The 16,495-nt window shown below is 32.0% G+C and overlaps 2 protein-coding genes across 2 annotated transcripts in view; one reads left to right on the forward strand and one right to left on the reverse strand.

The window, feature by feature from the left end:
• Window positions 1–16,495, reverse strand: part of LOC139503853 (homeobox protein Mohawk-like) — a 360,650-nt gene that overhangs the window by 225,168 nt on the left and 118,987 nt on the right. The window lies entirely within an intron of this gene.
• Window positions 1–16,495, forward strand: part of LOC139503289 (atrial natriuretic peptide receptor 1-like) — a 53,812-nt gene that overhangs the window by 15,945 nt on the left and 21,372 nt on the right. The window contains exons 9-16 of the mRNA XM_071293049.1: window positions 912–1,035; window positions 4,510–4,581; window positions 5,390–5,467; window positions 8,807–8,911; window positions 9,862–9,933; window positions 10,202–10,358; window positions 10,717–10,863; window positions 12,118–12,289. Of these exons, the coding sequence (XP_071149150.1) occupies window positions 912–1,035; window positions 4,510–4,581; window positions 5,390–5,467; window positions 8,807–8,911; window positions 9,862–9,933; window positions 10,202–10,358; window positions 10,717–10,863; window positions 12,118–12,289 (927 nt within the window). The remainder of the gene's footprint in view (window positions 1–911; window positions 1,036–4,509; window positions 4,582–5,389; window positions 5,468–8,806; window positions 8,912–9,861; window positions 9,934–10,201; window positions 10,359–10,716; window positions 10,864–12,117; window positions 12,290–16,495) is intronic.

Raw genomic sequence — 16,495 nt, forward strand, 5'->3', positions numbered from 1 at the left:
AACCCGCTACGCGCGTTATTCGGTGTGCACCAAATTTTTTATTTTATTTCTTCTTAGACAGAAAAAATATTACAGTCATTCCTTAAAATTTTTTGAGACTATGGACGATCATAAAGTCAATATTATATGTTTGCATCAACAGACTTTTCAACAAAAAAGTTAATATTGAAAACATCTAGATGATCTTGGTTTTTTTTATAAGTTTCGGTGTCCGTCTCATCATTACGTATATTACACTCGCCTTTTCAAACTCCGAAACAGTGGTGACGTTGCTTCGCTAAACTATCAAAGTCAACGTAGCGTAGTAAAGAGGACGTAACCGCTGTTTCGGAGTTCGTCGCCTTTTATTCATAGCATCACAAAAAATCAGGTAGTTTTTGTGTAATCAAAAAGAAATAATAGACTAATAGAAATGAATAGTAAAATTAATACATACACCTTCCGAGTATACTATAGCAACTAACGGAATGAACTGCCATATAATTACAACTTAGTGATGATGCATAGCAGTACAGATAGGGCCAGTTCTAACCCCGCTTCAGAACTGGCAGAATAATCTGTTATGGAACTATTCCAAACTGTCTTCGATCAGTTTTATCATATAATACAGCAATAACGCCTTCACAATGACATTTCTTCTATTAGAAATATAATGATGAATTTAAGATAAAACTTCCAAATTTTTCAGAGAAGCGGTACCTCCCTTTCCACCTTCAAATAATTGCGTTATGGAATACTCCTTTCAATTAGTTAGTAAGGACGTGGCGTACTATGTCAGGGATACCGGTTTCGAATCCCGCCTTTTACTGTAGTAATTACTTCAGAAAAACTAGGTCTAATGTTATCAGCTTAAATACTAGGGATAACCGTTTCCATACTTAGATCAGTTAATGAATATTTCAAACTTACAGAAAAATGAAAAAAGAAGCAGAGCTTAAAAGTGATTGGTGGAAAATCAAGCCAGGTGACGTCAAGTTAAATAACAGTACAAATACTAGCTATAGTAGTAGACGGAGTCGCCTTTCTATGTTAAAGGTAAATCGATAAGAATAATGTAAGTTATCACGTTTTTCCAAACTGTCCTTTATCCGTCTATGACAGACACAAATGATAATGGTCTTTGGTAACAAGTTACCAGAATATAAGGGGGGAAAAGCATCCCCACTGCAAACACTAAAAAATCACCTATTAAATGTTTGACTTGTTATCCACCCGTACGCAATTGATAATAAGTTCGCCAGAAAACATGCATTGTAACTGCTAGTAGTCATTTGTTAATGTATGTTGATCATTGTCATTTTGCTTAGTTTCTTCTGTTACCTATTCTAACATCGGACTCGGACTTCTTTTAAACTTAGTTTTACTGTCCGTATTGCTTTGATTTTTTTTATACGCCCGTCAAAATTTTGACGGGACGTATTATGGTATACAAATGTCCGGTGTCCGTCCGTCCGTCTGTCTGTCTGTCTGTCCGTCCGTCCGTCTGTCCGTCTGTCCGGCGTAAACATGTCGCACCGTAACTTGAGATCCAAATTTCATGATACTTAATATAGTTGTTTCTTATGATGGTCAAATGATCTGTATACTTTTTGGTGAAAATAAGATTTAACTTTTTGAGTTACGGCACTTTGTAACTAAAACAGGGGTGTGTTTTTTTTCACATGTCGCACCGTATCTCAAAAACGTTTCTTGATTATTGCTTAAAACTTTACACACTTCTTAGTTATATTAATCTTAATATCTGTATACTTTTTGGTGATGATTCAAAATTTCATTTTTGAGTTTTTGAGTATTTTGTAAAAAAGGGGGAGGGTTTTTTTACATGTCGCGCCGTATCTCAAAAACGATTTATGATTATTGCTTAAAACTTTACACACTTCTTTGTTATATTAATCTAAAGATCTGTATACTTTTTGGTGATGATTCAAAATTTAATTTTTGGGTTATTGAGTATTTTGTAAAAAAGAGGGAGGTTTTTTTTACATGTCGTGCCGTATCTCAAAAACCATTTATGATTATTGCTTAAAACTTTACACACTTCTTTGTTATATTAATCTAAAGATCTGTATACTTTTTGGTGATGACTCAAAATTTTATTTTTGAGTTATTGAGTATTTTGTAAAAAAGGGGAGGGTTTTTTTTACATGTCGCGCCGTATCTCAAAAACAATTTATGATTATTGCTTGAAACTGTACACACTTCTTTGTTATACTAATTTAAAGATCTGTATACTTTTTGGTTTGATTCAAAATTTTATTTTAGTGATATTTGTAAAAAAAAACAGGGTGGGGGGGGGGGGGGGTTCACATGTCCCGCCGTGTCTCAAAAACAATAAATGGTTATTGCTTAAAACTTCCTCAGAAACTATTTATGATTATTGCATAAAACTTCCACACAAGACGTCGGGCGTATCATGCGCTCATGGCGCAGCTGTTTATTGTTTCACATTGGCTAGAGGTATAGAGGAAAGTTGAGATATTACAAAAAATGTTTAACACCGCCCCATTTTTGCGCCTGAAACAAGTCAGGAACCTCTAGCCTTTGTTAATCTTGTTTAGTTTTTTTTGGTGCATTTATATTATATGTCGGAGTTTAGTGTAGCGTCTAGTATACATTATTGTTTAGGGTCCAGGTTAAGCCCGCCTCTGGGTGCGGGATTTTCTTGCTGCGTTGAAGACCCATTGATGGTCTTGGGCTGTTTTCTGCTCTTTGGTCGGTTTGTTGTCTCTTTTACACATTCACCGCTTCCACTCTCAATCATATTGTAAATAGTAATAACTAAAACAAACACGTCGGCAAACATTAATAGCATGTCCCTCCATTATAGAAAAAAAACTAGTAGTTTATGGATGTTCAAATCTCGTATAGGAGTTTGACCTATGCTAATTACTTCTTCACGTCCCAACTTCAATGTACATGTATATGCCTACTGGCTGTATGCTTGTGAGCTTTTATTCGAGCTGAAACTTTAATTTGATACAAGATTATAAACATTAGACTCTTTCTTCAATTATCAGAAAAAAACATAAAAACACACAATAGAGACCGAAGCCGACCAATACACAAAAATACACAATTAAAAAAATAAAAAGCTATATTTTACCTTTTTTTGAGTGAACATTTTCATTTGATCTTGAATATTTTTAAAATGCACAATAAATGATTTTTTTGGCTAAGGTTTACTTATTTACTCACTGATTTGACTACTATATTTGTACATTGTATTCGAAAATCGTCGTTTACTAGCGTCTAACTATGCATCTCCGGATGGAGACTTAATGGGACCTTTTTTGTTTTAGGCTGTTTGAACAATATTCTTTAACTGCTATAAATTTCGATGTTTTTTTACTTGCAAACTAATATTAACAAAAATTTGTGTCTAGTATTTTTACAGATCTCGAATAAAAATTCCCAACATCACGGACCATAATCTTTATAGAAACAATTCACCCAAAAGAAATAAAAAATACATTAAAATTTTATGTAAAACTGATTTTCGATCATTAATAAATCTCTCCATGTTAAAACTTGCGATGTTTTCCATGATTGCATTAGAATATATTTAAAATTAAAACATGCACAAATCGATCTTTTACTATATCTAAAATTACCAAACGGAAGCTGAAATCAAACCACGTGACCTGAAAAGATTTTGCACACGGCACCTGGACTGTGGTCCCTCCTCTACTACGTTTGTAAAAATATTTAGTTATTATAAGTTAAAATCTTATAAATTTGTTCATTTTTAAAAGTGAAAATTCACATTAGTTAATTGCATTCCGCGTCAAATTTTGCTGACTTGATTGAAAATATGGACCTTAAGTGCTCTGATATTTAACAATTCAAGATGGCGAAAGACACCCATACTACCTTAAGATATAGATTTGCAATTTTATTTTATAACGCAATGTAAATTTCAAATGACATAATTTAACAGACAATTATAAGAAATGTTTAATTGAGTTTTAAAACAATTTATGAATCAGCATGTTTTCTGATTAACTATAGATTTTGTCATCTTATATTAGATTATAAATAGATTTTTAAATAGATTTTTATTTTGTTATCGAATCAACAATTCTCCCTCTGACGAGAAATTGATAACTTATTTGATCATATGTTTATAATAATATACTTTATTGTTTGATGGCATTTGTACTCATTCCATGTACATGATGTACTAACCGTTTATACTAGATCACTAAATCTTAAGTAATTTAAAAAAAACACGTTTATAAAGGGTTTTTATTTTTGTAATAAAAAACGAATTAACCTTCATCAGGAACGCTCAATGCCGAATATTTGACAGCCAACGATGTATTAGAACCAGAACGAAAACGACCAAATTCAATGCATATAACCAATGTTAACCAATATCTATGAGCATATCTGGAGCTAAAATGTTTTATATGTTGATGACGTTATTGTTTGCCATATATAATCATTAGTGCATTGGTTGGTCGGAATAAATTTTTATTATTTATAACATCGATATTTTGCTCATTTTAGAGTACAGAAGACATTTATTCGTATAAAGAAACATATGGCACTTTAGTAGGAGATCATTGTGGAGTGTACCAGGTAAAAGTAATGTTAATTTATATACTTTGACATAGATGACATTTTATATCAGTTGTATTTATCTGCTTCACCTGTCACTACTTGACGTTGAAGTTGTTAGCTTTATTTAGTATCTGGTGGATAGCTGTCTCATTTGCAATCTTACCACATCTGCTATTTGTATATCAATAAAGAAAATAAAGAGATGTGGCATGATTGAAAATAAGACAACTGTCCACCAGAGTTCAAACGAAGTGGATATAAGCAATTATAGGCCATCATATGACCTTCAGCAATGAGAAAAACCCAGACCGTATAGTCCAATTCATCACAGCATATGAGTTAATAATGACGATTAAAGAATTAAGGAACGAATACTTCCAATGGTAATCTTACGATAAGAAATTAGATGTGTAATGACTACCAATGAAGCTATCTATACAGAACCAAACATTGGTGGAAGAGTCTATCGTTATGAATAAGTAAAACTGGATGATGTGAAGACATAACAGTTTTATCAATTATAGTTTGTATTGTTTTTTCTTTTATTCGATAAGGCATTGCCTTATTTAGAAAATGGTTTTTAAGCTAGTTTAACCTCTCACTTGAATGACAGTTGCAATAAATTCCATTGTAGTAGGCTGTTATTTATCTTTTTGTCGTTTATCTTTTGACACAGTGTGGCTGCTTTAATTCGAATTAGTATTTATAGCTGTCTCCCTGGTATCTTATCAAAATCCTTGATCTGGAAGTGCACAAAAAGGTCAGGATCGATTCTATAGAAAATTATCGATATATTTTGTTAATATTTAATTTTTTACAATTGTAGGGAAATGTTGTGTTTTTAAAGAAGACAAAGCTGACTAATCTGAACTTAAGCCGTAAAAAACTTGTCGAACTTAAACAGGTAATTATAGAATAACTAATCCGAGAATTTAAACATATAAAAAAAATTCAACGAGCGATAGAACAACACATTAATTGACGAATCCGCGTATCACATGAGTTAATTATCAGTGTTGTTCGGTCATGAGTTGAATATTTTTCGATATTTAAATTCTTGGATTATTTATTCTTTTTGTTACATTGACCCTTTACTTTTTAAAGAAAATTAAGTAAAAAAATTAAAAGAACTTTATCGTTTGTCATTCATTGATGCAACTTCATTGACAACTCTTGACGAAACACATTGTTTTATGATGTCAAAGGAGTAAATTTATCCGATTTGTTTCCCTTGCAGTTATTCACTGCAGCTAATGTAATAAATATATATAAATATTCATTTTCATGTGGTTTAAAGAAAAACAGATGTTTTTCATACATAGAAAATGTATCTATCATTATAAATACCGTTATTTTTCGTCAATATCAATTAAATTGTGTTCATGCCTTGGCTGTATCGTGGTGAGGGACAGGCAATGATAATGATCACATCGATGATATCCCCCCTCCCTTTTCCCGGTTTTTTATTTCAATATTATATTATTGTACTTTTGTGTTTCATAAAACTTACTTTTAAATCATATTGTTTGGAAACAGCATCAAAAGCATGTTGCATTTTTTTATAAAGAGGTTTAAATTCTCGGATTATTTATTCTTTTTATAACATTAACCCTGGACTTTTAAAAGAATATTAAGTAAAAAAATGAAAAGAACTTTATCCTTTGCCATGCATTGATGCAACTTCATTGACAATTCTTGACAAAACACATTTTTTTTATGATGTCAGAGGAGTAAATTTATCCGATTTATTTCCTTTGCAGTAATTCACTGCAGCTAATGTAATAAATATATATAAATATTCATTTTCATGTTGTTTGAATCGATTACAATGTGGCATAGAATTACCATGTTTATATCTATTAAAACCACATACACTCAAAAGATAAAACAGATGTTTTTCATACATTGAAGATGTATCTATCATTTAAATACCGTTTTTTTTTTGTCAATATTAATTAAATTGTTTTCATGCCTTGGCTGTACCGTGGTGAGGGGTAGGCAAGTTATAGTTACCAAATTAAAAAGTGTTGGGTATGTGTAGATACACCATAGGAGGGACTAAATTCCACGAGAAAGCTTAGATTTCGAGTGAAATTTAGTCCATTCTATGGTGTATCTACACATAGCCAATCACTTTTTTATTTGGTAAATGTCATGTGTCAAAGTTCATAACTGATATCACGTGATGAAAAGTGCCTTTCCCGCTGTATTATCAATCTGCGGGTTTCAGTCGTCTGAAATGGCTGCAAAAATGGAGGTCAGTGACATTGACTTTTTAAACTTTTTCTACAACTGCAGTAAACTTTTCGGGCTCAGAGGTGTGGACGGAATCTGTCCGTGGACCAGTTCGAACTTGGAAATGACCAGTCGGGAAGCTATATTTTATTCAAGGGTAGAGCCAACAAAACGTACTATGGTAAGTTTAATTTTTCTTACAATTTTGTAGTATTTGTGCTTTTATTGTGTATTTCAATTTGTTCTTTTGTGTAATTTGGTCATCAACACTTTACTGACGGTTTTCAGAAAATCCAGGTGTCTTCGTCGAGGTCCGCGCTACAACAGGTGCTTCTATGGAAAACAATATGGTAAACACGGGTATATTGTGTCGTGTGTACGCTTATTAGATTTTACCCAATCCAGGCCAAATAAAATTGTTTTATATTTCAATAATCAGTTTTGTTTAATGTATGATTTTTATGTCACTGAATGTCAATACTTCATTTTTTCAGGTGGAATCAAATCAGTGGAACTTAAGTGCCAAAATCTTAAAACACTACCTTCAAAACCGGCCTGTACTTTTCAAGATGACGTACATGTAAAGTTTGGTGAACAGTCAGTAGGCGTTAACAAATTATCTAATATCATGAAAACGGAAAATCGTGAACCATCAAATAGTGCTGGAGGAGGCTTTGGAAGTTTGTTGACTGGATGCATGTTCAATTTTAATAATGGAAGTTAATTACAATGTATATGTGTGATTAATTCAGTATTTGTGGATTATGTTGAATGGTTTGGTGTCTTTCATTCAAAGGAATGTTTGTATAATGGAATTATGTGCATTTTTTTTTTGTAGTGAATTTGTTTGCATTATGGAATTATGTGCATTTTTTTTGGATTTATAGCGTTCAGTCTCACATTTTTTTTTAAATAATAGTTATTAAAATTAATTGTTATACTTATATGAATAAGAAAGGATACGGGGTATTCACCAATGAGACAACTACCCAACACTTTAGTTTTAGGGTTGAAAAATATTCCAGGAAAGAAAATGTGTTACATTGTATTTTCTGGCTAAAAGTGTGAGGTATCCAACATACACCACAGGACCATTTTCAAGCATCTGGTAAACCAATCAGAGGGCTGACATGGAACTGTACATGTGGTGTATGTGTAGATACCCTGGAAAATCAAACAAACTATGATACATTGAGAATGATCGCATCGATGATATCCCCCCCCCCCCCCTTTTCCCTTTTCCCGGTTTTTTCTTTCAATATTATATTATTGTACTTTTGTGTTTCATAAAACTTACTTTTAAATCATATTGTTTGGAGACAGCATCAAAAGCATGTTGCATTTTTTTATAAAGAGGTTATAAGGAAGTTTTACTTTTTATTCGGGTCTGGAATGTGTTCAGTGAAACAACTTCCCTGCTGAACATAAAAACTTAACCATGGTTTTTGAATGTCGGGAGCGAAGATATCAAAGTTTGCACAGGTTTGTTAAAAAATCATGTCAGTACCGAAATTTGCACAATAAGAAGAATTGCGACATATTTTGATATTTATAAATCCCTTTGTATCCATAGACCTGGTATCCATGATCAGTGTGTTTACGTCATTTTCAATCTGACATCATATGTCTGAAATTATAAAGAAAAGTTGAAACGAAAATTCTAAAATCATTTAAAAAAAGCTTTCTCGGCAATAACATTTCTATCTTTATTATACCCCGCTTTATCAAAGTGGGGGTATACTGTTTTACCTCTGTCTGTCCGTCCATCCATCAGTCCGTCAGTCCGTCCGTCCGTCCCATGAATATTTTTCGACTCATCTTTCTCAGGAACTACATTACAAGGATTTCTTAAATTTCGTTTCTGGGTTTATACGAGTCAGCTATACCGTGTGATGCGTTTTCAGATTCATCAATCAACAACTTCCTGTTTACCTTATACTTTTAGCGGACGGGGGTATCATTAGTGAGCAGTAGCTCACAGATTCACTTGGTTTTTTTTCCGTTGCAGATTGGAGATTTGACTTGTCCAAATCTGGTAAAGTTCACTGGTTTATACCCTTTCGAAAAGTGTATCTACAGAGTCACTGAGTACAACAGTAGAGGCAGTTTACAGGTATAAAGTTTTATATCACAATTAGTTGTAGCGGCCATGTTTAAAGTCATTTTAGATTGATTTCACAAATGAGTTTAAGTATGAATAGAATGAGATGTTTGATAAACATAAATAATGCCCAATTACAAAACAACGAAACTAAGAAATATACAGCATGTGGATATCAAAAAATCATTTCTCATCAGTCATGCTCAAATATCGAAATCAGAGAGTGCAAATCATTTAAAGAAATAAAGCATGAAAAAGGACGTCACAACTAGCTAATAAAAACTGTACACTGGTAGGATAACCTAAGAATTGCACAATGTTTTTTTGGAATTTTCGTTTTTTAATGCTCTTCAAAAGAAAGGCGAAAGATAGCAAAGTCACTTTAAAACTCATAAGTCGAAAACAAACTGACAATGTCATGGCCAAAAATGAAAAACACTCAAAAAACAATTATTAGCTAGTTATGATTTCCTTTTTGCAGGCTTTATTTCTTTCAAATATTTTACACTTTCTGATCTCTAAATTCACCTTGAATTGGATGTAGCTGTTTCAATTCCAGCGTCACTGATTAGTCTTATGAAGACAAAAGTGAAATCACAAAAATACTGAACTCCGAGGAAAATTCAAAAAGGAAAGTCCCTAATCAAAACGCGCATCTGACGTGCAAAATTATAAGCCTGGTATCTTTGAAAAGATTTTTTATAGATTATTATTTAAATTCAAATTTACAATACAGTAACATTCATTTCAGTAGTGCTCTTTGGTATATACATATATGTCCTTAATAAATTGGAAAACATATGTTTCGCATAAAGCATATTCATTTATAGATTTACTTAAAATCTAATCGTTTGTATTAGCTAAGCCAAGGATAAAAATAAATTTCAAATCGATGGTACACCTTAAACGTTTTTAACAACTTAAAAAAACAATTAATATACTAATTAAACATTTCTTTCTAGGAAATTGTTCAAAATGATTCGATCAATTTAGACTGGGACTTCAAAGCAGCATTGCTTACGGATCTTGCTAATGTAAGTTTATCATAACTTTTTGTGCATAGTTGATCTACGAGGGATGTCATGTTTTCATTGTTAATCAATTCAATTTCATAATAAGAACATCATAATTTCCATATTTATTCTATCATGTGAAAGCACATAAAAAAATCAATTACAGTTTTTGATTGAATTGATTTCAGTTTTTTGTGGTGTTGCTACTATTTTCGGTTTTAATTGACCATTTTTTTTTCATTTGAATGTCAGATATAATTCAATAAAACATTTACTTTTATCATTTCAGGGAATGGCGTTTCTTCACGATTCCCCTTTTCTTGCTCATGGTCGACTGAATAGTGAACGATGTGTGATAGACAGTCGATTTGTCCTAAAGATCACCGGATATGGTTTGAATTTCATTCGTGGAGAAGATCCCTTAATATCAGTCAAAAATGAACAAGGTATATTATATGTATGGCTATCATTATTGTACTTTTGTTTGACTAATTTGATAAAATTAAAAAAAAGGCCCCAAATTTTGGTACAAATGTGTCTAAATAAAGGCAATAGTAGTATACCGCTGTTCAATCGTCATAAATCGATTTAACTGAAACAAATCCAAATGTGTAATAACATCATCAATAAAATATGCTAGAAAAATTGGACGATTTATTTGTTCTGCAAGTTATAACCATTATGATAAGAAGAATAATCATGATACTATTAAATGTTTTTCTAAATACTGTTCCATCTAAATCATAAGCTCAATTTATACTAAAAAGTTAAAGAAAAATATTATTTGCATTTTTTCCCTTATAGAATATTTATGGTTTGCACCTGAAGTTTTAAGGGGGAAATTTGACGTGTCACAAGCAGCTGATGTTTATAGCTGCTCAATCATCATGTTTGAGGTGCTCACACGTATGACGCCATTTGAGCTGGATCTAGATTTATTGACAGTGAAAGGTAAATGTTGTATACACAAAATCAAAGTATAGTTTATATTATACAAAACATACCCATAGGATTTCATTCTGCTTCATCTCTTCTAAATATACCATTGAAATCTAATCATCTAAAATAAGAACGACATAAGTTGATTCCAGATTGTTTTCCAATGATGTAGTTTGAATTGGAGTTCCCTTTGTCGCCATGTTGGATTTTTTGTCATTTGTTCTAACAGTAAAATGTATTTTCTCTACTTTACATAGTTTATTGACATGCAGATGTTCAATTACATAACAGATAATAGAATGAACCAAGGATGTATAAGAACCGAAACAGTAGTAGAACTATAAACCCAAAAAGTACCTAAAAAATAGTCAAATCCATCCAAGGTCAACTTTGCCTGAGGGAGTTGAAACTTTAGTTTCTAAAATGTCCAAAATTTATTATATGACAATTTTTGAAAGGTTTGTTAAAAATCATGTCAGTACCGAAATACCGACTATTGGGTTAATGATACCCTCGGGGACTGATAGTCCACCAGCAGAGGTATCGACCTAGTGCTGTAAAAAATGAAAACAACACGTTAAAAACTTCATGCGTCCAAAGCACTTTTCTGGATTTACCTTCATCTGGAACGCTCAAAGCCGAATATTTGAAAGCCAAGGATGTATAAGAACCGAAACAGTAGTAGAGCTATAAAACCAAAAAGGACATAAAAAAGCCAAATCCATCTATGGTCAACTTTGCCTGATGGAGTTGAAACCTAATTTTCTAACACGTTCAAAGTGTATTAAAGGACAATTTACAAGTTTAGAAAGGTTTGTTATAAATCATGTCAGTACCGAAGTACCGACTACTGGGTTTATGGGATGTTGATAGGATGTTGTGGACACTGTAGCCACTGAATTTACTGTTTTATTATTATTATATTTCTTAAAATTGTACATAATGTCAACGTCAAACTTCGCTGTACAAAATAAACAACATATAGATCAAACAGCTTCATACAAGCATCATATTCTTCTTTACATTCGCGAATAGGACACAAGTGTCATACAAGTAGGAGGTTTTGCTAGCTATGAACCCAGGTTTCTTCGAAAAATAACTGTAACAAGTCAAGAATATGACAGTTGATATCAATTCGTTGATATAGTCTACCGTTTGATTTTGTTGTTAATACTTTTTTTTGTTAATTCACAATTAAAAGACTGATTAATCAATATCGAACACATCACAATAATTACATAATGTGTAGTTAATTCAATCTTTTAGGAATTGTTAGTAAATTACGAGATGATGGATTACAACAACCGTTCCGTCCACAAATGCCTGGCGACACCGACGAACCTTTGATCATTGGGTTGATGAAGGAGTGCTGGGACGAATCTTCATCCAAAAGGCCAACATTTAAAGCGATAAAGAAACAATTGAAGACACTAACTGGGTATGATATATTCGCCATGTATTAGGGAGCTACCATTTGATTTTTAGGGGGGGGGGGGGGCTAGGATGAAAAATTTTGTCCTGCATTTTTTTTAGTTGTAATTTCTGTCCTGCCTTTTTATTTTTCACTCTATTCATATCCAGAAATCAACGCCACTTTGCTTATTTGAATATTATACTAAAGAAATCGGATACGGGTCACGGAAATTATATTGAAATGATAGGTAATTTTGAAAAAAATGTCTGTTTTAACTTACATTTAAGTGATAGGCAGGTTGCCGGGGCAGAAAATAAATATACACAACAATATACACCATTTAAACGAAACATAATGACTGTTGTTGCAAAAATTAAGGTTCCTGAGCTGTTTTAAAAATCGAAGCGAGAGGCTTTTAACATTGCATTATAAAAACCAGGCTAAAATGGCTAAAACGTCAAATTTGCAAACTTCGTGTTGAAAACTGGCTAACAAGGTCATTAGAAAAACAGGTTGCCGGAGTGAAATTTGAAACTTGAATATCCAAAATATAAGCAACTCCAAACCTTGTATGTGTAGTCGATGAACTCTAGGTTCCCACGTAAAGTTAAAATGCCCCTATTTCAAGAAGAATAAACTCTCGAAAACACGAAAAATTCACTAAATTCGCGTGTATTGTTTTGATTTTGACCGCCTGACAACTTTACGGAAATAGCAGAGTGATTATAAACACAGACTCTGTTACGGGCAACTTAATATATCCGTGTTTTAAAGATTTTAATGATATCAAGCCAGTCTATTCAAACTATTATCACGTGGTACAATTCTCATTTACATATTATGAATATTAATTAGCAAAAGCACTACTAATTTCTGGCTATGTCGGTTCTGCCTTTTTTTTATTTGTTTATCCTGACCTTTTTTACATAAGTTGTCATCCTGCATTTTTTTTGGCCAAGTTGCTCATCCTGCCTTTTTTTTACTCAAAACTCCTGTCCTGCCTTTTTTCAAATTTCATCCTAGCCCACACACCCCCACCCCCCATAAAAATCAAATGGTAGCTCCCTTACCGAGTTTACATTGATCTAGGGCTCGGTATAGTTCACTTTTGACGGATACTAGGATACTAGGAAATAATATCACTGCCATCTTCTAAGATTGGCTTAACTATGACAATATAAAAGAAATGTGAAAGAAACCAAAGGGATAATCAAACTCATAAGTCAAAAACGAACTGAGAATGCCTTGCAAAAATAAAAAAAATGACTAAATAACAAATAACAGTATACGAAACACACAAAGAAAACTAAAGACTGAGCAACACGAACCCCACCAAACACCGGGGGAATCTCAGTAGCTTTGAAAGGTTAAAAAATAAAATGCATCAAAAGTTAACTGTATCAAGTTGAGAAATTTCGTATCTCAATCGATGCATGTAATAAATCTCTGATTTCCATGCCATCCTGTTTGTTCATTAAAGGAAAAATTGAACGTACATGTGTAATTTATATAAGCTATTCCTGTTTCTCTTTGTCGGGTTGTTGTCTCTTTGACATATTCCCCATTTCCATTCTCAATTTTATTTTCAATAGAGAGAAATTAAGAACAAAGACATGCAATGATTGTTTTGCTTTATTCGCTCATTGGGAAAATACTATTGTAGGTGTTGATTAAGCCACAATGTCCCTGGACGCATCCTTTTTTTAGAAATGCTACAAATATTGTTTCTGACGTCATTATTATAACATACAAATGATGTCTTCTAGATTAACAAAAATAATGTTTACATTTCATTGAACCTTCATGCATCAGTAGAAGCGGTTTTCTTTTTATTCATGGACATTTAATATTTACAAGGATTCCAATAGTTGTTCACCAATGTAGATGTTCAGGTTGAACAGTATTTATTATTGAAAATCATCACAACATAATAGTGCAATTTTACAAATTTATGTCTCCCGAAATGTATATGTTTGTTATTTCTAACTGTGTTAAAATCAGACTTAATTGACTTCATCGAAATGACAAAAATACAGACAACCTTAAATGTACAGCAACAACCAATCATTTTAAAAGAATAAAAAAACCTGAATGAATCAAATCCATAACCTGCCGAAATAACATAACACATGAAGAAGCATGATTCCATTCATTTCGTATTTTCTCTCCCGTCTAGACCTACGAAAAAAAGACACAATTATATTAATGAAAGATCTTCCTTACATGTCCTCAACTGTCAACTAAAAAGAATAAATCAGAATATGGTCTAACATGTTTAAGTATTGATAATCTCTTTTCATTGAATTCAAATTGTTTAAACGGGTTTCTATTTACCACAATTATATCAGAAAATTATAAATTTCATAAGTTTCATACAAAATATTGATACACCATTCAATAAAAGCGACGTTTTAAATACGAGAACATTTGCAAACTCTTCGATTTTGTTAAAAAAATAAACAATTGTTGTACCCTTCTTTTTTTTAAACCGATATCAAAACTATCAAGGAATTCAGAAACAACTGATCTTATTAGCTGCAATGAAATTTATAGGAAGCTTATTGGTCGGAGAAATTTGGTATTTCCGAATTCTCTAGAATTAAACAGACAATTCCTAAAGATATTGTACAAATTTTGATTTCTTGCAGAAACCAGAATTTGCATAATGATATCAAATGACATTAAGATTATGAACTTAAAAAATCCAAATAACAAAACCATCAAAGTTAAACTCATATATGTTCGTGCTTTATTAAATACAAACGTACCTCAAAAATGTCAAATTAAGTGGAAATATTTGGAAACAATTTACTTTGGGAAAATGTATGGTGGGGATTAAACAAATGATAATTGAAAATAAAGTAAAAGAAGTTAAATGGAGATCCATGCACAATATTTTATATACTGAAGGTAGATTACAAACAGTGAAACTAGCAAATGGAAACTGTAATATTTGTCAAAATGACAACAGCATAGAAACCCTGCAACACTTATTTTTTAGTTGTAGTACATCAAAGTTAATTTTAAACAAACTTTAAGAAATATTTATCCAATCAAACATAGGAATAAACAATCCTATTGTTGAAAAGAACATGCTTTTAGGTATAAACACAGCATTATTTAGATATGATAATTTTCTAGACACAATTATTACTTATTCTAAATGAAAATTAAGAATTCAATAAAAAACAACAAAACGCGTTTAGCACCTCAAGATATTTATAAAATATCTGGAAATATAACAAATAAATTCATTTAAAATTTGTTCTTCAATTAACAGGCATTGACATCATCGATAAGACAAAATTGAAGTCAGTGATAATGAAAATTTAGACAAAAAATATAATATCAACTTTAAACCAAGTTATATTTTTTTCATGGTTTATGATATAATATAAAAAAGAAGATGTGGTATGATTGCCAATGAGACAACTATCCACAAAAGACCAAAAATGACACAGACATTAACAACTATAGGTCACCGTACGGCCTTCAACAATGAGCAAAGCCCATACCGCATAGTCAGCTATAATAGGCCCCGATAAGACAATGTAAAACAATTCAAACGAGAAAACTAACGGCCTTATTTATGTAAAAAAATGAACGAAAACCAAATATGTAACACATAAACAAACGACAACCACTGAATTACAGGCTCCTGACTTGGGACAGGCACATACATAAATAATGTGGCGGGGTTAAACATGTTAGCGGGATCCCAACCCTCCCCTAACCTGGGACAGTGGTATAACTGTCCAACATAAGAACGAACTATAAAAATCAGTTGAAAAAGGCTTAACTCATCAGATGGACAAAAATATAGATTTTATTAATACTGTAAACCAACTAATTTTCGCGAGCGATTTATTTTCGCGACTTTCGCGAGTGAATAAATAACGCGAAAATTAATCGCCGCGAATATGTAAAAAAAAAAGAATCTTTTCTTATTTAACTACATCAAGTAGTTTGAAAATCGCGAAATTAAATCGTCGCGTAGAGGACTGAAAAAGGCTAAACGTGAAATAAAGTATCCGCGAAAATAAGTTGGTTTACAGTATGTACATTTATAAAAAAAAAATGATATAAAAGTTAGCCTATTATGTGTGTTGTGTTAAAGTTAAATGCACATCTTTTGTGTGGGAATCCTATTAATTACTTACTATGTTGAAGTTTAGGTGTAGAGTTAGATGCTTCTAACATCATGTGGGTATATTTTTGAAATTAATTGTA

This window comes from Mytilus edulis, chromosome 14 (genome assembly GCF_963676685.1).
Source record: "Mytilus edulis chromosome 14, xbMytEdul2.2, whole genome shotgun sequence".
Lineage (NCBI taxonomy): Eukaryota > Metazoa > Mollusca > Bivalvia > Mytilida > Mytilidae > Mytilus > Mytilus edulis.